Source organism: Salmo salar, chromosome ssa13, assembly GCF_905237065.1.
Source record: "Salmo salar chromosome ssa13, Ssal_v3.1, whole genome shotgun sequence".
Classification (NCBI taxonomy): Eukaryota; Metazoa; Chordata; class Actinopteri; order Salmoniformes; family Salmonidae; genus Salmo; species Salmo salar.
Window position 1 is genome coordinate 75,405,160 of NC_059454.1, and position 22,001 is coordinate 75,427,160.

Genomic DNA, 22,001 nt, shown 5'->3' on the forward strand with positions numbered 1-22,001 from the left:
AGTGTCAGTGTGTGACTGTGTATGTCAGTAAAAAGTAATTATACATGATTAAGTTTCTGACTGATCAGTTATCATTGCTGATTATTGTTGATGGTCTCTGAGAGGTTAATTGTAGAGCTACTGCATCCCTCACAGGTGACACATGCGCACACACACACACACACACACACACACACACACACACACACACACACACACACACACACACACACACACACTCACTCCTCATTGACATGTCACTTAATTTGTGATTTTGAGACCTTGGGACTTTAAGGTTCTATCTGACATTTTTGTCAAAAGTAAGTTATTCACATATAATGTCTGAAGTTAGATTTGAAAAAAAATGTCAATTTTAATTGAAAAACATTTAAAGCTAGAAAGTTCTATCGGCATAAAATAGGGTTTTCCCTGAAAAATAAAACAAATCTTAGTCGACCAAAAGCCGTCTGTTCTTTCGACCAATAGGCAACATTTTCAAACATGTATTTTTCCATATACAAACACACCCTATGTGTTTTAATGAACTCAACTATATGCTTTGATCTTGTCTGATGCTTTAAGTTCACTGTTTGATTAAATAAGACACAAATGACTAGAGGGAGCCAGAGATCTAGATTACCAGAAGAAAAACCTTAACCTGTCCCGGACATCCTCCTCGCTTTCGCAGATTCTGACGTTACTCTCCTGAAGTTGCCAGTAATGGGCTACAGGAGGAGTGGAGTGCCAATTTATCTTACCATTTCTACCGATCTCCGTGCCAGTTGTGCACATTTCTGTGGACCAGTTTAATTTCATTTATAATAACGTCTTCGTATCTCAAAATAATTGTCATGTGGTTAATCAAAATTCTATCCAAATCAAAATGATAGAAACCTAAAAACTAACATCCATGGCCAACTATGTAAATAGCCTATAAAGCCAACAAATAAAAACATTGCAGCCTGCAGGTAGAAAATATACTCATAAAAATAAATATCCTATAAATCACATTGGCTACGCATGGCCTGTCTGTAACAAACTTGAAACATTGTATCAACTATTAACTTGGGTCAGCCTGAAGCTCCTTGCAACATTGTATAAAATATTCTGGGCCCTCAGTTTCCCAGCCAGTGAGCTCGAGACCGACACAGATGTAGGCTATTTGCGCAAGGGATAAGAAGTAATCAGGTAGGCCTATTTTATGAGGTTTCCACTGGATCAGAGCATGACATTTCTTCCCTTTTACGCTGAGTAGTTATCTAAAGAGGGAGCAGGAAAGATTTTTGAAATACATTTGAGGAATTGTCATTCTCAATGGATGTAAAAACAGACTTAGTTTTCTTGCTGTTTTGAGGTGAAGAAAGCGTTACTTTGAGAAGCTCCACAGCTCGTTACTCGTGGTGCGTTAAGCCAATCAGAAATACTATCAGATCCCCTAATGAGAACGTGTATACGGCTACATTTGAGCGCAGGCCAGGTAGCCTATAGGCCTACTTCTATGCGTAATCAGCTGCGTGTCCTTACTCAACATTGACAGGAGCGAGCGCTCCAAACAAAAGACAATAACTAAATTGACAGCTCGTAAATGGAATGAAATTAACTAAAACGTGTTTCTCACAAGTGTAGCATAGGTCGTGCGCTCTGCAAACAGTGACCACGCCGACAATGAGAACAGTGAATGATGGTAATATATTAAATATATTAACAGAAATTACCGTAACCAAACAAACATTGTAGATTAGAAATGATAGGAATTAACAGCAAATGTACTACTGGTGATATATGTAATAGGGAATTGATAGACACTAACAATCAAACGAAAACAATTCACACAGTGAAGTTATGACACAATGAATGTGCACAAATTGGCGGGAGAGAGTGCATTCTGGAGAGACTTGCAGCCACACTCCCCTTCTTGGGCTGGTGCCATCCTCGCGGCTTCCACATTGGATTAGTTCACTGAGATGGGCCTCCGCAATGGATTAGTTCACTGAGATGGCCCTCTGCAATGAATTAGTTCACTGAGATGGGCCTCTGCAATGAATTAGTTTACTGAGATGGGCCTCCGCAATGGATTAGTTCACTGAGATGGGCCTCCGCAATGGATTAGTTCACTGAGATGGGCAAGAACAGCTCAAATAAGCAAAGGGATACGACAGTCCATCATTACTTTAAGATATGAAGGTCAGTTAATCTGGAAAATTTTTAAAGTTTCTTCAAGTTCATTCGCAAAAACCATCAAGCGCTATGATGAATCTGGCTCTCATGAGGAGCGCCACAGGAAAGGAAGACCCAGAGTGACCTCTGCTGCAGGGGATAAATGAATTCGTTACCAGCCTCAGAAATTGCAGCCCAAATAAATGCTTCACAGAGTTCAAGTAACAAACACATCTCAACATCAACTGTTCAGAGGAGACTGCGTGAATCAGGCCTTCATGGTCGAATTGCTGCAAAGAAACCACTACTAAGGACACCAATAATAAGAAGAGACTTGTTGGTTGAGAGAATGCCAAGAGTGTGCAAAGCTGTTATCAAGGCAAAGGGTGGCTATTTCACTTTTAACACATGTTTTTGGTTACTACATGATTCCATATGTGTTATTTCATAGTTTTGATGTCTTCACTATTATTCTGCAATGTAGGAAACAGTAAACATAAAGAAAAACCCTGGAATGAGTAGGCGTATATACAGTACCAGTCAAAAGTTGGGACATGCCTACTCATGCCAGGGTTTTTCTTTATTTTGACTATTTTCTACATTGTAGAATAATAGTGAAGACATCAAAACTATGAAATAACACATGGAATCTTTAGCTATTAACGTAAATGTCACATCGTTGTTCAGTGACATCAGTAATTCATCTGATCTTAATGTATTTGATTTGTTCTGACTATCTTGGTCAAATCGTGTAATTCTGTGTTCAGATAGCTACAGTTTTCTTAACTGAACTGTCTAATTCAGCAGTGTCAGATAAAATCTTATGGCTGAACCCAGATTGACATTTCAGAGCATAAGGTTGCGACTGCACCACCCTAAAACTGTTTTACAAATGTCTCCAGATTTTTTTTTTTTTACAGATGTCTCCAACCCTTTTTTTTAAGGTGAGGACCTTTTAATGGGTTATGAAAAAATAATTCGCTACAAAACAGTTCTGAAATCTGGGATGTTAAAACTTGCTCAGTATCTCAAAACGATGCTTTTTGCAGATAGAAATTATAGTCCCAAGGTCACGATTTGTGCACAGTTTAGCCCAGCCACTCTCCCCAACGCACCTCTCAGTACCCATGACTATATAAGGCCATTTTCCCAGCTTTTTTTCTCAGCACACTTACTCCGCTCAATCCTTTGCGCACACTGCATTCCCAAACCAGATAAATAGTTTTGGCTACTCCCTACCCTGTCGTCATCCCTCTGTTCCCTCTCTCTCCATCTCAACCCCTCCTCTCCCCCAAATCTGGTAACAGATGCTGGTTAACCAAAGAGCAGGAAGTGACCTCATTGTGGCTTCATTTGAGGGGCCAGAGGGTGATATAACTCAAGTGCCCCCTGCCCTCCCTATTGAATGGGCTGCTGACAAAGGCATTGTTCTGAAGACTCCCGGCCCAGGCCTTTTCACACACACACACACACTCTCTCTCTCTCTCTCTCTCTCTCTCTCTCTCTCTCTCTCGCTCTCTCTCTCTCGCTCTCTCTCTATCTTATTTCTACCAACACAGATGCTCTAAAATGAAGTCAATCTTGTCCAGTACGTGAGACTGCATGTTATTTACTGACCAACTGTACTCTCGCATGACAACAGTCACTCTTACTGTCCACACACACACAACCAGGGATGGATGATGTGGTGTTATGCAAAGAAAATTACCTCTGTGTTTATCTGCCTTGGGGATAATCCAGCATATTAAACTATGGGATTAAAGCCTCTACACACACCCATCCTGTTCTATTTCTGGGGAAATAAAGACACATCTTATGCTGCACAGTGCGCTGGGGGGAAAATTCAGTTAGGGAAAGGCCTGTGAAGATGCCATTTTGGGAGTGACAACCTCCACATCACTGGATGTGTAGGATTGACATGGAGAAGAAAGGGGCGAATCAGGGTGATAGAGGGAGTGTTACAGTAGGGAGTGAGACAGAGGACACAGATGGTTCAGTCATAATGACTCCTCTGTGACCTTTATTTGCACCACCCCCCATATGACATCACTTCACAGCACATCTCATCTGACACTCAATAAACATGTCCTCTCATCTCTATGGTATTACACTGGAGGATTTACGACTACCATTTATGCTAACTTCATGCACACATGTAGGCAGGAATGTATACACACGCATGTATGCATGCACTCAAAGATGACCAAGACTTGGAAATGTATTTGTCATCCTTGACAGCAGCCCACGGTGTGGCCATGTGTCCGGCCACTGCTCCCAAGCCCTGGGTGCAGAGAACAGCCAGAGGCTGCTTATTTCAATACAATTGAGATTTATTACACACACACACACACACACACACACACACACACACACACACCACACATACAGAAGATGTGGAGCTCAGCAACTGGGAGGCAGATGAGATGGATACTGTACATCCCTTAAAGCTACTGTACTGTACACTTATAGTTCCCCCACACGTTTTAATAATGTTCAGTCTCTGGCCCTCTATCAGTGCTGAGTAGAGAGGCTGTGTTGAAGTAAGGCTGGAGAGTTGGAGAGAGATGGGATTTGGGGGTGGTAAAGGGTGTTTTGAGACCTAGTTTTTGTTGAGTCATGTATTTTTAAGGACCCGTCCCCGTCTCTTTCTGCCAGACTCTTCCAAGTCAGGGTGAAGTGGGTCGTCTGACTTTTGTACGGGGTGGGTCTTTGCATTTGGGTGTTCCTTGGTGTCCTTACAGGTCTAGTTCTTGTCTTTGTCTCAATGTGGACCTGCTCAAGCATAGCGATAGCGTGGCAGACTGGGCATCGTCGTGGCAACAGAACATTGAGACAATAACAATGTGGGGCCTTCCAGTGAGCGTGCCCAGAACCCTCCCTGCTACACGACACACGAGTGCACACACTCCACATCTGGCAGTGAGCTGGACAGTAATATGCACACACACACACACACACACACACACACACACACACACACACACACAGAGGACACTAGTCCACCGGATCAGTCTGTAATTGGGCCAAATTACCCAGGACGAGGCTGAGAGTCAGAGACCATATTTAGGACTACTGCACTCAGTGCTCTACAACAGCAGGGCAGCTTTTAACACATGAACTATAGCCAGTGGTTATCCTTCTTAGTGAGGTCCTTCCAGAGGAGTCGATGACTGATTTCATTAGGTGATTAAGAAGAGCTGTATCAGTGATATTCTGTTTATTATGGATTTATCTGTATTGACCAAGGCCCAGTTTCCCTATAGCAATGGAACTTAGGCTTAGGAGTGCTTTAACGAAGCATCTTTCCTACGACGGCCGACGATGTAACATACGTTTTCCAAAATGCCACGCAGAGAGAATGTTCGCTAAGTGCGTCTTTTGAGGCATGTCGATACTGATAGGATCGAAAAGAACCACTGCTCTCGGATCAGTGTTTTCCGTTTCCAATCTTAACTTAACATTACAATTATTCCACAAAACTGACGACGGATCAGCTCCTAGAGAGATATTATCACCAATGGCTACAAAAATTGAGCCGGCTTATTGTAACGCTTACCCTAGAATAATGCACGAAATCAAGATTTGGCACATCATTGCGCAAATGTTACACAGGAAATATATTGAGGCAAAAATGGCAAATTACAGACCATAGCATACAAACAGCTAAATAAACCTCAATTGAATTAACAGGAAATTGATTTCCATATTATTCAAATATATAGGTCTATGCAGCCTATACTGTATTTATCTTTTGATACAGGTATCTCGGTTTTAATTTGAAGCATCTTTATATCCGTCGCTTTTAATGCAACGAAATGGGTAGCTTTGTATTTGTAGTCACTGTCACAATTCATCTGAAGCTGTGACAGAAAGAGAGAGAAACGTCTTGATTTTGTGTTGAGTGGCGATCTCCTGTGGATAAAGGGACGAGGAATGACAAAGCCTCTGATGATGTACTTAGCTGTTCTACGATTGATCTAAGGTAGCCGTTAAATAACAAGAGTTTTCAAGAGCAACTTGAGTAACTTTGGTTTTGGGTAACAGCTTGGCGATTTAACAATGCTCCTACAGAGATTCTAATGATAAACATGGCCTTAAGATGCTTTTGGGAAACAGGGCCCTGATCAGAAGGTGGATTTATTTTCGAGCATGTTTTTAGTAAACCTGAGAGAGGCTAAGGCAGCTGGGTCTTTTGAAGTGGTGTGTCCATCCGTTCCACAGCCTCTTGTCTCCCAGCGCACACACACACACACACCCCGAAACACACCCCAACCACCAACATCCTACCTCCGGGTGGGGAAGTGCTGTTGCCAAGGCAACGGCAGGGATGCCGTTGGTTGTCATGGTGATGCACCATGGGGAGTAGACGGCAAGGTTTTTCCTGCCCTACAAGAAAATAATTTTGGTAGAAGGGGAGAGAGAAAAAGAACCCAATATACTTGAGTACTGTCTGTCTGAGTTTTATTTGTGTACTCGTGCATGTTCTGTGTAAGTATGTTTTGGAAGTGGTTGTGCTTGTGTGTGTCAATATTATAACAGTATGTGAAGTATACTGTTAATTTTTGTGTGAACAGAGCCCTTAGATAGTATGCCACTATTGTCCAGTTCAGACTCACATAGCATATTTGCATTAGTGTGTGTGTGTGATTGATTTCCGTTTTGGCCTTTGCTGTATAGAATAGAGAGAGGGGCTTTTCCGTTAGGGATCCTGGGCTCTACCTCTCTCTCCTTCGCTTACTCCTTTCTCTTTCTTTGTCTCCTCTCTTTCTCTCTCGCTCCTTTTTCTCCTATCTCCTTCTTCCTCTCCTCCCTGTCTGTAGGATCAGCAGTAAGTGGATGTTTGAATCATTCATGTAGTAATTTGATGGCTTGGGGCCATGACAGGGGAAAACTGGGTTTGTTTTCAACTCCTACATCACCAAAGGGTTTGGCTTTGGAATGGGACGTTATGTGTTGTAGAGTAGGTCATCATGACATGGATGAATGACTGGAAGCGTCATGGAGTACAGATAAAGAAGAAAGACTGGTTTCGTTGCTTTATAGTGAAAAGATTGTAGAATAACACTAGCATATAGTCCCTGACTGGCACTTTGGGAAAGGTCTTTGTCATCCTGGCAAGCAGCCCATGTGTGAGGCCACTGCTCACACACCCTGGGGGCAGAAAACCTCCAGATGCTACTCATTTCAATGCCATTTAGATGTATCACATACACACACATACAGTTGAAGTCGGAAGTTTACATACACTTAGGTTGGAGTCATTAAAACTCGTTTTTCAACCACTCCACAAATTTCTTGTTGACAAACTATAGTTTTGGCAAGTTGGTTAGGACATCTACTTTGTGCATGACACAAGTAATTGTTCCAACAATTGTTTACAGACAGATTATTTCACTTATAACTCATTGTATTACAATTCCAGTGGGTCAGAAGTTTACATACACTAAGTTGACTGTGCCTTTAAACAGCTTGGAAGATTCCAGAAAATTATGTCATGGCTTTAGAAGCTTCTGATAGGCCAATTGACATCATTTGAGTCAATTGGAGGTGTACCTTTGGATGTATTTCAAGGCCTACCTTCAAACTCAGTGCCTCTTTACTTGACATCATGGGAAAATCAAAAGAAATCAGCCAAGACCTCAGGAAAAAAATGTGTAGACCTCCACAAGTCTGTTCATCCTTGGGAGCAATTTCCAAATGCCTGAAGGTACCACGTTTATCTGTACAAACAATAGTACGCAAGTATAAACACCATGGGACCACGCAGCCATCATACCGCTCAGGAAGGAGACGCGTTCTGTCTCCTAGAGATGAACATAGTTTGGTGCGAAAAGTCCAGATCAATCTCAGAACAACAGCAAAGGACCTTGTGAAGATGCTGGAGGAAACGGGTACAAAAGTATCTATATCCACAGTAAAACGAGTCCTATATCGACATAACCTGAAAGGCCGCTCAGCAAGGAAGAAGCCACTGCTCTAAAACCGCCATTAAAAAAAGCCAGACTACGGTTTGCAACTGCACATGGGGACAAAGATCGTACTTTTTGGAGAAATGTCCTCTGATCTGATGAAACAAAAATATAACTGTTTGGCCATAATGACCATTGTTATGTTTGGAGGAAAAAGGGGGATGCTTGCAAGCCGAAGAACACCATTCAAACCGTGAAGCACGGGTGTGGCAGCATCATGTTGTGGGGATGCTTTTCTGCAGGAGGGACTGGTGCACTTCACAAAATGGATGGCATCATGAAAAAGGAAAATGATGTGGATATATTGAAGCAAAATCTCAAGACATCAGTCAGGAAGTTAAAGCTTGGTCGCAAATGGGTCTTCTAAATGGACAATGACCCCAAGCATTCTTCCAAAGTTGTGGCAAAATGGCTTAAGGACATCAAAGTCAAGGTATTGGAGTGGCCATCACAACGCCCTGACCTCAATCATATAGAACATTTTTGGGCAGAAGTGAAAAAATTTGTGCGAGCAAGGAGGCCTACAAAACTGACTCAATTACACCAGCTCTGTCAGGAGGAATGGGCCAAAATTCACCCAACTTATTGTGGGAAGCTTGTGGAAGGCTACCCGAAACATTTTACCCAAGTTAAACAATTTAAAGGCAATGCTACCAAATACTAATTGAGTACACACACACACACACACACACACACACACACACACACACACACACACACACACACACACACCAGCTCTGCAGGGTGCAGGAGATAGTCAGGAGCGCTGCAGGGGAGAGGTGATTTGGATGAAGATAACGAGAGGCATAACTGAGAGAAATGGATTAGTATAAAAAGGAGGAGTACACAGGCTGAGAATAGAATACAGCCTGAGGTCTCAGTAGTACTGGGTTGGTTTTACCTGACTTCACTACTGGTTCTATCTGTCTGTACTCCACACTATGGAGCCTTAACAGAGCAATCTGTTCCATGAGACACAGAGAGAGGGATGACATCACCAGGTTTCTCAGCTCAATTTCCTCATCAGGATACGCACAATCTCGCTCTAGGTCGCTCGCGCTCGCACCCTTCTCTCGGTAGCTCGCACCCTTCTCTCGGTAGCTCGCACCCTTCTCTCGGTAGCTCGCACCCTTCTCTCGGTAGCTCGCACCCTTCTCTCGGTAGCTCGCACCCTTCTCTCGGTAGCTCGCACCCTTCTCTCGGTAGCTCGCACCCTTCTCTCGATAGCTCGCACCCTTCTCTCGGTAGCTCGCACCCTTCTCTCGGTAGCTCGCACCCTTCTCTCGGTAGCTCGCACCCTTCTCTCGGTAGCTCGCACCCTTCTCTCGGTAGCTCGCACCCTTTTCTCGGTAGCTCGCACCCTTCTCTCGGTAGCTCGCACCCTTCTCTCGGTAGCTCGCACCCTTCTCTCGGTAGCTCGCGCTCTCTTTGCTCAGGCCAAAGGGCACTGGTCAGGTTTTCACTGTTAGCTTAATTAGCTACACATGCATGCATGTACCTGCCAAAATAATGGAAACACTTGAGTAAATGAGGGGTACAAAGTATATTGAAAGCAGGTGCTTCCACACAGGTGTGGTTCCTGAGTTAATTAAGCAATTAACATTCCATCATGCTTAGGGTCATGTATAAAAATGCTGGGCAGGCTATTATTCTGACTACCATGGCTATGAGCCCATAGGATGACAATGCCTCCATCCACAGGACACGTGATCACTGAATGACCTGATTAGCATGAAAATCACCAGATGTCAACCCAATTGAACATTTATGGGAGATTCTGGAGCGGCGCCTGGGACAGCGTTTTCCATCACCATCAACAAAACACCAAATGATATAATTTCTCGTGGAAGAATGGTGTTTGTGTGTATGGGTGGGTGTGTGTCCTCTAACACCCCCTTGGGGACACCAGGAAGCTCTCCTCCCTAATAACACTAACACTTGCCCTAATGCCACCGCAATACCTCAGGAAAATGAAATATACATTTAATGCCCCCCCCCCTCCCCCCCGCCAATAGAGACCCACTCACTTTGATTGACAGCAGAGGTGCCCCTGGTTATTACTTTTGCGTGCGTGTCCGCCCGTGTGTATACAGACATTAGAGCAGCTCTCAACATATGAAACCTTTTATTAAAGCAAGATGTGGCATCTGCATTGGGTTCGTTTAGGAAATGTTGGATTGCCGGCACTGCTTCCTGGAAGGGTAGAGCTTTGTCACGGAAAACCGCCCTGATTGGACACGGTGACCCTCCGAGAGCCAATCGGATTAGTTGTTTGTGCTGGAGCGTGCGGCGGCATGATCATCGATGACATGGTTCTGGAATGAGTTCCAGGGGGTTCTAATGAAACCTATTGGACTGCTGACAGCCTAGTTGGTCTGTCTTCCTCGTCTCCACTGATATTCTTCACTCACTCACTCATCTCTCTCTCTCCCTCCATCTACAGCACTATAAACAGAGACAGGAGACAGTGTTGAGGTCTAATTGGGCAGTAGTGAGGGACCCCCCCGGAGACAGTATAGGAGGCCTCTAGCATCTTTTCCCTCACCCCCTTTCCCCTTCTTCCCCTGCATTCTCTTACTCCCTCACTCCATCTCCCATGCATCCACTCATATACTAACGCTCCGAACACACCGACAGCGTCGTTGTGCAAAATAGTACGCAGCATCATCTGGATACGTACCCAACAAAAGTTGAACGTTCACCTTCTGCTACCATTTCTGTCGAGCCGTCTATACATACAGTTTGATGTATACGTTCAATAAATCCAACGTATGCACCACACCGAACGCACTGCAACTGCCTCTGCAACGCAATGCTGCAAGGCAAACGCAGCGTTTTCATTGGAAATGAATGTAAATCTAGTGTACCAAAATGCAATGACGCTGTCCGGGTGTTCGAAGCGTTACACCCTCTCACCCTCCCCCCCCTCTCCCCTTTCTTCTACATCTCCTTTCCCCCATCCCCCCCTCCCTCCTCTGTACCCCTCCCCCACCTCTCTCTCTGCTCCTGAGTGGTAGCCACATGCCTACTGTTTGCTATGCAGCCTCTCTCTCTCTCCAGGCCCAGTGAAGGCTCCGCAGAGCAGAGCTGTTTCTAGGTCACGCCAGTCTTTTATGGATAATAAAAAGGAGCCTGCTTTAAAGGGAATTATTTATAGTGCTACAAGCGAACCGCTCTAGCTCACACATTCTCTCTCTCTCAACCTTGCATTATCTACCTCAATTTCTTTCTTTCATTCTCTCTCTCCTTCTCTCTCATACCCTATCTTTCTCACTCATTCTCTCTGTCTCTTCCTCCCTCTCTCCCCCCTTTCTCAAATTGTCTCGCTCTCTCCATTGTCCCCCCCCCTCTCGGTCTCCTCTCCCCTCATTGGGCTGGGTGGCTCTCACAGACTGGAGATGAGCTAATGGTGGAGCTTGTGTGGTCTGGGCAGTACTGGTGAGCAGTAGGCTGGGGTGAGGAGAAGATGGGGAGGGCTAGATTAGCCAGAGAGAGGCCTGTTCAGGGATAGCTGCTCTGCTATAGCTGCCTTCTGTGGATGGAAATGGATAGAAAGTCTGTTAGGGAATCTAAAGCAGTGTTCACATTGGCAGTTTGAGGTGACTCAAATCCAATTCCTTTGCGTATCTGAATCGAATCTGTTCTTTTTCCTGCAGCCTGAACAGCCAAAAAGAACATGGAAACAGATATTTCAAGCCACAGTCAGATACAAATCTGATTCCTGGCCATGCCGACTTGTCTGAACGGTCAAATCTGATTCCTGGCCATGCCGACTTGTCTGAACGGTCAAATCTGATTCCTGGCCATGCCGACTTGTCTGAACGGTCAAATCTGATTCCTGGCCATGCCGACTTGTCTGAACGGTCAAATCTGATTCCTGGCCATGCCGACTTGTCTGAACGGTCAAATCTGATTTATTTGTTCAAGTGGTTTTTAGACTGTAATTTGGCGTATCTTGTTGCTTGCTAACTACTCTGACAGTTTGACAAGAACATGTGGTAGGTAGCTAACTAGCTTGTTAATTGTTTACAAACAAATTAGTGAATTTGCTAGAAAGCTAAACAGCTACCTAGCTAGGTAGGTGACTGCTGTGGTTAACCAAAAATGTCTAGTTTTGGAACATCTTTTAGGCTTTAAAAGTTGTCTCAGGGATTTGAACCAGCGACCTTTCGGTTACTGGCCCAACCTTAGCTTGCTACATAACTTCTGAGTGATAGAAAGCACGAGCACCACCACCAATCAGCTTACACCACTGCACGCACACCCATCATTTCTATGACAACTAGCAAATGACTGCTGTCTCATCACACACATCCGATTAGGTCACTTGTAGCTCGATGTTTGGGCAGTCAGTAGTCCAAAATGGATTTGAAAAAACCCCAAACTGATTTGAGCATTAAGGCCTGCATTGTGAACAAGGCTTAGTAAAGGCTGGCTTGGAGGGATGGGGATGAGGTTGTTTGGGATTTCAACTCATTGACATGCATGGATGAAGGTGTCACCATGAATAGACCCAGTAGCGCGAGAGACACCAGAGACTTCGACATCTTAAGCACATACCTCAGGAATCCAGCATGTTATAAGTGATCCTAAAACAGGCTTCAATAATGTAAGGGAAAAGTGCAGGGGGAGGAGATTTAAATGGGTTTTTTAATCATGATTCAGCAGGAAAAAAACAAAGGGAAAGGGGAGTTCAGCGTTCAGTCAAATGTAACACCAGGCTGACTGCTTAACACTATAAACCTTAATATTTGGAACGCGTTCTTAATGTTTTGTGCACTCAGTGTATGTTGGAAGATGTATGTGACTGTGCAGTTTATAGTAAACAAATGCATCTTCTTGAGACTATATTTACAAGGATTTACCACACTGTTCATGGCAAGTCATCATCTCCAATGCAGGTCATTCTAGTCTTGATCTCGAACCATGAACGGGAATCTACAAGGTATACTGGCCCAAGTCCTTACATGGCCATGGCTGACACTGGAATATGATTATTATAATCAAGAATGTGACTTCAATATCCCTCCTTGCATCGTTACTGTAATGGCTTTCAGGAGATACAGATTCCATCTCATTTACTTAATGCCTTATTAAGAATGATCTGATTTATGGCATTGAAGTGATTCTAATGATTACTATTGTACAGTAATATTAAGGAGTGCTTTATCAGGATCAATAGTATGTGTGTATAATTTCCATAATGGATCATTTTTGGGTGTGTGTGTGTGTGTGTGTGACAGTAAGAAGATTATAAACAAGTTTAATTAATGACTGGGAATACTGTCTCTCTTCTGTCTGCATAATAGTCGGACCATTTCATACCATTATTTTAGTAATGACACACACACTTAGCAAGGGGTAAATGAAGGTGAGTGGGATGACTGTATGCCAGCAAGGCAGCGACAGACAGACTTCCTACATTTCCAGATTAATCTGGTCGACCGTACTGTCCTGAACGGTATGTTCAGCCAGCCATGAGGCTCTAGCAGAAGGACTTGCTCCATCCCTCTGTCTCTACCTCCATCACCCTCTGTGTCTATGATCTTCATCCCTCTCTCCCTCCCTCTGTCTCCAACCATTTAGGTCTGGTAGCCCTCAGTGGTCCTGTCTCTGACTCTGGCTGTCCTCTCTCTCCTTGTCTCTGCAGGGTTCTCTCCCGTTCTCTGCTCTTCGCTCTTCTCTTGTTCCCTTTCTCTTCCTTCGCTCCTCTTTAATCTCTCTCTCTCGCTTGTTCACTCTCTTGCTCCCTCTCTATTTCTCTACATCTCGAGGTTCTCTCTTGGCATGTGTTAGCGAGCTCCACACAGCCTTTCTCTGTGACAGCCATCCTCTCTCTTGGGTGATGGAGTGTGGTGGCTGCCAGCCACACTTAGTAAATCAAATCTCATTTTATTGGTCACATGCGCTGAATAGAGGTAGACTTTACCATGAAATGCTTACTTACGAGCCCATTCCCAACAATGCAGATTTAAAAAGTAAGCAAAAGATTTGCAAAAAGGGTAGTAAATAGTAACGCAATAACAATGCGGCAATATACTTTTGTATATATAATGTATGTGGACACCCCTTCAAATGAATGGATTCGGCTATTTCTGCCACACCCGTTGCTGACAGATGTATATAATCGAGCACACAGTCATGCAATCTTCATAGACAAACATTGGCGGTAGAATGGCCCGTACTGACAAGCTCATTGACATTCAATGTGTCACTGTCATAGGATGCCACCTCTCCAACGTGTCAGTTCGTCAACTGTAAGTGCTGTTATTGGGAAGTGGAAACGTCTAGGAGCAACAACGGCTCAGCCTCGTAGTGGTAGGCCACACAAGCTCACAGAACGGGACCGCAGAGTGCTGTAGCTCGTAAAAATTGTCTGTCCTCGGTTGCAACACTCACTACTGAGTTCCACATTTCCTCTGGAGGCACAAAAACTGTTCGTTGGGAGCTTCATGAAAAGAGTTTTGATGGCCGAGCAGCCACACACAAGCCTAAGATCACCATGCGCAATGCCAAGAGTCTGCTGGAGTGGTGTAAAGCTCTCTGCCATTGGACTCTGGAGCAGCGGAAACTCGTTCTCTGGAATGATGAATCATGCTTCACCATCTGGCCGAATCTGGGGTTGGCCAGATGCCAGGAGAACACTACCTGCCCGAATGCAAAGTGCCAACTTTAAAGTTTGGTGGAGGAGGAATAATGGTCTGGGGCTGTTTTTCATGGTTTGGGCTAGGCCCCTTAGTTCCAGTGAAGGGAAATCTTAATGCTACAGCATACAATTACATTCTGTGCTTCCCACTTTGTGGCAACAGTTTGGGGAAGGCCCTTTCCTGTTTCAGCATGACAATGCCCCCATGCACAAAGCAAGGTCCATACAGAAATGGTTTGTTGAGATCGGTGTGGATGAACTTGACTGGCCTGTACAGAGCCCTGAACTCAACCCCATCTAACACCTTAGGAATGAATTAGAACACTAACAGCGAGCCAGGCCTAATCGCACAACATCAGTACCCAACCTCACTAATGCTCTTGTGGCTGAATGGAAGCAAGTCTCTGCAGCAATGTTCCAACATCTATTGGAAAACCTTCCCAGAAGAGTGGAGGCTGTTATAGCTGCCAATGGGGACCAACTCTATTTTAATGCCCATGATTTTGGAATGAGATGTTCAATGAGCTGGTGTCCACATACTTTTTGTCATGTAGTGTACAAGGAGTACCGGTACCTTGTCAGTGCATGGGTACAGGTTAGTCGAGGTAATTGACGTAATATGTAAACTCAGCAAAAGAAGTACGTCCCTTTTTCAGGACCCTGTCTTTCAAAAATAATTTGTGAAAATCCAAATAACTTCACAGATCTTCATTGTAAAGGGTTTAAACACTGTTTCCCATGCTTGTTCAATGAACCATAAACAATTAATGAACATGCATCTGTGGAACGGTCAATAAGACACTAACCGCTTACAGGCGGTTGGCAATTAAGGTCACAGTTATGAAAACTTAGGACACTAAAGAGGCCTTTCTACAGACTCCGAAAAACACCAAAAGTAAGATGCCCAGGGTCCCTGCTAATCTGCATGAACGTGCCTTAGGCATGCTGCAAGGAGGCATGAGGACTGCAGATGTGGCCAGGGCAATAAATTGCAACGTCCGTACTGTGAGACGCCTAAGACAGTGCTACAGGGAGATGGGACGGACAGCTGATCGTCCTCGCAGTGGCAGACCACGTGTAACAACACCTGCACAGGATCGGTACATCCGAACATCACACCTGCGGGACAGGTACAGGATGGCAACAACAACTGCCCGAGATACACCAGGAACGCACAATCCCTCCATCAGTGCTCAGACTGTCCACAATAGGCTGAGAGAGGCTGGACTGAGGGCTTGTAGGCCTGTTGTAAGGCAGTTCCTTACCAGACATCACCGGCAAAAACGTTGCCTATGGGCACAAACCCACCGTCGCTGGAGAGCCCGGATCTCAATCCCATTGAGCACATCTGGGACCTGTTGGATCGAAGGGTGAGGGCTAGGACCATTCCCCCAGAAATGTCCGGGAACTTGCAGATGCCTTGGTGGAAGAGTGGGTTAACATCTCACAGCAAGAACTGGCAAATCTGGTGCAGTCCATGAGGAGGAGATGCATTGCAGTACTTAACCTCTATGGGCTAGGTGGGACGCAAGCGTCCCACCTACTCAACAGCCAGTGTAATCCCGTGGCGCGATATTCAAATACCTAAAAAATGCAAAAACTAAATTTTTGAAACATATGACTATTTTACACCATTTTAAAGACAAGACTCTCGTTAATCTAACCACACTGTCCGATTTCAAAAAGGCTTTACAACGAAAGCAAAACATTAGATTATGTCAGCAGAGTACCCAGCCAGAAATAATCAGACACCCATTTTTCAAGCTAGCATATAATGTCACATAAACCCAAACCACAGCTAAATGCAGCACTAACCTTTGATCTTCATCAGATGACAACCCTAGGACATTATGTTATACAATACATGCATGTTTTGTTTTAGCAAGTTCATATTTATATCAAAAACCAGCTTTTTACATTAGCATGTGACTAGCATGTGACTAGCATTCCCACCGAACACTGCCGGTGAATTTACTAAATTACTCACGATAAACGTTCACAAAAAGCATAACAATTATTTTAAGAATTATAGATACAGAACTCCTCTATGCACTCAATATGTCCGATTTTAAAATAGCTTTTCGGTGAAAGCACATTTTGCAATATTCTCAGTAGATAGCCCGGCATCACAGGGCTAGCTATTTAGACACCCAGCAAGTTTAGCATTCACCAAAGTCAGATTTACTATAAGAAAAATGTTATTACCTTTGCTGTTCTTCATCAGAATGCACTCCCAGGACTTCTACTTCAATAACAAATGTTGGTTTGGTCCCAAATAATCCATTGTTATATCCAAATAGCGGCGTTTTGTTCGTGCGTTCAAGACGCTATCCGAAAGGCTAAATAAGGGTGACGAGCATGGCGCATTTCGTGACACAAAATTTGTAAATATTCCATTACCGTACTTCGAAGCATGTCAACCGCTGTTTAAAATCAATTTTTATGCCATTTTTCTTGTAAAAAAGCGATAATATTCCGACCGGGAAATCGGTTTTTATTACAAAGAGAGTGAAAGTAAAAGCATGCTATCCCCTCATGCACGAGCCTCAGTCTAATGGCCCTCTGATAGAGCACTTGCCAAACGCGCTAATGTGTTTCAGCCTGGGGATGGAATTACATCGTTCAGCTTTTTCCCGCCTTCTGAGAGCCCATGGGAGCCGTAGGATGTGTCACGTCATGCCAGAGATCCCCTGTATTTGTTAGAGATGATCAAGGAGGGCAAGAAATTGTCAGACAGGCCACTTCCTGTAAGGAATCTTCTCAGGTTTTGGCCTGCCAAATGAGTTCTGTTATGCTCACAGACACCATTCAAACAGTTTTAGAAACTTTAGGGTGTGTTCTATCCAAAGCCAATAATTATATGCATATTGTAGTTACTGGGCAGGAGTAATAACCAGATTAAATCGGGTACGTTTTTTATCCGGCCGTGCAAATACTGCCCCCTAGCCCCAACAGGTTAATGCAGCTGGTGGCCACACCAGATACTGACTGTTACTTTGGATTTTGTTCCCCCCATTGTTCAGGGACACATTATTCAATTTCTGTTACTCACATGTCTGTGGGACTTGTTCAGTTTGTCTGTTGTTTTATCTTGTTATGTTCATACAAATATTTACACATGTTAAGTTTGCTGAAAATAAGCGCAGTTGACAGTGAGAGGACCTTTTTTTGTTGTTGCTGAGTTTACATGTAGGTAGAGTTAAAAGGGACTAGGCAATCAGGACGTGTATATAATAAACAGTAGCAGCAGCGTGTGAAAGTGTCTGTGTGGCATTAATTTCCATGTGTATGTGTTGTGGGCGTGTGTGGGTGGAGTCCAGTGAGTGTGCATAGAGTCAGTGCAAAAAACATCAACACTAATAATAATAATAAAGGGGGTCAATGTAAATAGTTTGGTTAGCCATTTTGATTAACAGTTCAGCGTTCTCATGGCTTGGGGGTAGAAGCTGTTCAGGAGCCTTTTGGTCTCAGTCTTGGTACTGCTTGCTGTGCGGTAGCAGAGAGAACAGTCTATGACTTGGGTGGCTGGAGTTTTGACAATTTTTAGGGCCTTCCTCTAATACCGCCTGGTATAGAGGTCCTGGATGGCAGGGAGTTCGGCCCCAGTAATGTACTGGGCCATATGCACTACCCTCTGTAGCGCCTTGCGGTCAGATGCCAAGCAGTTACCATACCAAGCGGTGATGCAGCCGATCAAGACGGTGCAGCTGTAGAACTTTTTGATGATCTGGGGACCCATGCCAAATCTTTTCAGCCTCTTGAGGGGGAAGAAGCGTTGTCGTGCCGTCTTCACGATTGTTTTGGTGTGTTTGGACCATGATAGGTCCTTAGTGATGTGGACGGTGAGGAACTTGAAGCTCTCGACCCGCTCCACTACAGCCAAGTCGATGTGAATGGCGGTGTGTTCGGACCCTCCGTTTCCTGTAGTCCACAATAACCTCCATTGTCTTGCCCACGTTGAGGGAGAATTTGTTGTTTCCCTCAACGTTCCTGCAGTAGAGATTACCCACAAATCAAAGTATTAGACAGTGAAGACACAGTCAGTATCTGAGGAGTCTGTACAGAATTTGGGGTATTAGTCTCACCTCGTGGCTCTATTCAGAGAATGAATTCTATGGCTCTATCTCCTCTCAGGGAATGGGAACAATAATCCCGGCAGTTTAGCTGGAGTGTATGTCTATCTACTGCCGTAAAAGCAGCAGTGTGAGTTGACATGGGATTCTCTTTCTAAATCTAGTTAATCACTCCAGGCTTTAACATCCTACTTAACATAGTAAAACGGTGATGCCGTTCTCTCTCTTCTCCTCTCCACTTCTCGGCGCTAACAGCACCTGTGACCAGGTGTGAAGAGTTCCACCTCGTGCCCTAGCCCTGTTCTTCCCTTGGCTCATGTAGTTACAGATTACGATTCAGTAAACTTTAATGTCCTCAGAGGCAATATATATATTTTTTATAATAATAATAAAATATATATATAATAAATCACAACAAATGGCAAAGGATGTTTACAAGCAAGTAGGTTGGGTAAGTGCAATTTCATAATAAAAATGTCAAAACAGGCTGCATTGCACATTCTAAAGTGCAATTTGTCCAACATTTTGTTAAGTTGTAGAATTGCATTTGGAATAAATGAGTACTTGGCCCTATTTCTTTTTTCTCTAGGTAGTCTGTACCTGTGGCCAGAGGGAAGGAGCTGAAAGTAGTGGGTAGGAAGAGTCAATCGGTATTTTATTCGCCTTCTGGAGGGCTCTGCCCTGGTAGAGAGATGACCGTTCTTGTTGCTGCCCATGAATTTTCCTGACTACGTCCTGACTATCTTGCCCAACCTATTTTTCTGTGCGACCTTGATAACCAGTAGGTCAAGCGGTAGGACAAAATGCTCTCAATGAATGATTTCTAAAAGAGAACCATGATGGTTAGGTCAACATTAAAAAAAAGTGCAGTAGGAAATAGTCACTGTTGGCCTTTCATAAAATTAGCATCAGTACACTGATCCCAGGACAGCTTGTTGTGAATGACTAGCCTAAGGTATTTGTACTTCTCCACTATTTCAATGGGCTCACCTTTTATCAGTGATGGTGTGTGCATGGTAGAGTTCCTTCGAAAGTCAATCACCATGTCCTTTGTTTTTTGTTATTTTCAGAGTTTTAGATTTAGTCATAATTTAGAGGCGGTCCGTGCTCGGTCTCATCCCCTTCGAGGAGCAGTGTCGTCAGTATATTTGATCAGGTGGCACCCTGGGAACCGACACCAGGACACAACCACTTGTGTTATCAGACCCCAAGCTCTTTCATGCTCCAGTGCTTTTGAACACTCAATGTACGACTTCCTCATTGATGACAAGTGCACTCTTGGTTGCCATGACGTCCTCCTCCAGACAGGCTGGGGGAGCGGGGCCGCCCCTTGTTTCAAAGCGGGTGAAGAACTAGGTTAGTTCATTGGCTGTAGAGAGCAGCACCCTCTCGTCCGGGCAGGGTTCGAGATGTTGCCTTCCTTTAAAGGTGGCGTTTGCCATATTCTTAATGCCCAGCCAGGCAGACAAAGAGTCTCCCTGTGATGGTGTCTGTTGCAACTTGTCCTTGTACTGGCATTTCTCCTTTTTTATCTCTTTGTTCATCTCTCTGTACCTCCTTTCTTTCAAGTTATGACAGTATGAATGTGAAACAAACATACTGGAGCAAGCGCTGGTCAAAAAGAGTATATGGCTGGGATGTTTTGGTGCTGTATTGTTCTGGTTTCTATGTCTGACGGTCTTTCTCTCTGTTTCCCTCCTGCAGGGCCCTGTACGCATATGAGGACAACAGCAATGATTTGACACTGGCATCATCAGGAGGTAAGCAAAATCTACCATATATTCGACCATCCATCCATCTACACTCTTAAATGTGGGGCCGGGGTGATACTAGTAACGCGATACTCGTTAGTATCGTGGAAAGGAAACAAAACATGACGCAAATTTAAGTTATTTAGGAAAACAGCCCTAATGTTTGAAACATCATTATGTTGTCATCCAGTCACATTTATTTATTTTCCAAGCTATAGCACACAATATTTTACATACAGCAGGTTTTTAAAGGGATACTTCGGGATTTTGTCAATTATCTACTTTCCCAGAGTCAGATGAACTCGTGGATACCATTTTTATGTCTGTGTCCAGTATGAAGGAAGTTAGAGGTGGTTTCGTGAGTAAATACTAACTAGCGTTAGTGCAATTACTGAAAGCAGATAGCCAGAGGAGCGCATATTAATCCTGTTGTAGATTCATTGCGGTCAAAGGAACGACTAAAATGAATGAGTCACAGCAGGTCAAATGAACAACAGAAATGAACGAGTCACTCAGAAAAATGATGACACTTGAAAAAAAAGTTCAAAAATAACATTGTTTGCGAACTGCACATCACTACCAGCAGCTTGTTCTCTTGCCAAAATGACTAGCTAAGTTATAAAATACAATCTTAGTGTTAGGCTTTCACAAGGCAGTTCAGAGAAACAGATCGTAATTTTGGTGCTCATAGAAAGGACTCATGAGTGCATTTGGGTACTTGTTCTGTGGAAAATCTTCACAATAGACAAACGGGCTCATTCTGTTCAAAACAACCCAGGGTATGATGCCATGTCATCTTGTAACTGTACATCAAACATAGTGATCATAAACATTGATACTGTATATGATAGGAGTTTTATGACATCAAAATGTGAAGTGCACATTTGGACTCACGGGTGTTTGGCTTGCTTGTATGACATTAAAGTGGGATTTATTATAATCCTCAACGTCTCATCTTTCAAAATACATCGAGTCCCCTTAATTTACAGCATTAACCTCAGTCAGACAACAACAAATACGCAAAGTTGCCCAATTAGGGGGAGGGATGGGGCAACTTCTTGTCGTGTGCGGTGCTCAAGTTCAGAACATCTGTGAGTCAAAACCCATACGGTGCTGTGAAGCACACAGCCTGAGCTCTGACATCATGGGGCGGCAGTTAGCCTAGTGGTTAGAGCGTTGGACTAGTAACCGTAAGGTTGCAAGATCGGATCCCCGAGCTGACGAGGTAAAAAATCTGTCGTTCTGCCCCTGAACAAGGCAGTTAACCCACTGTTCCTAGGCCAGTCATTGAAAATAAGAATTCGTTTTTAACTGACTTGATTCTAAATTAAAAGAAAATGTATTGCATATACAGCCACTGCGATCCAATTTAGGCCCTTATCAGTACCAAAATCTGCCATTATCAACCCGTGTACGGGTGTAAAGG

General features: G+C 43.9%; 1 protein-coding gene across 5 annotated transcripts in view; it reads left to right on the forward strand.

Annotated features, from left to right (window-relative positions):
- The window catches only part of LOC106568007 (drebrin), a 101,367-nt gene that overhangs the window by 50,220 nt on the left and 29,146 nt on the right, over positions 1-22,001 (forward strand). For all 5 annotated transcript variants that reach the window (XM_014137985.2, XM_045693554.1, XM_014137982.2 and 2 more), the window contains exon 2: positions 20,529-20,584. In XM_014137985.2, the coding sequence (XP_013993460.1) occupies positions 20,529-20,584 (56 nt within the window). The remainder of the gene's footprint in view (positions 1-20,528; positions 20,585-22,001) is intronic.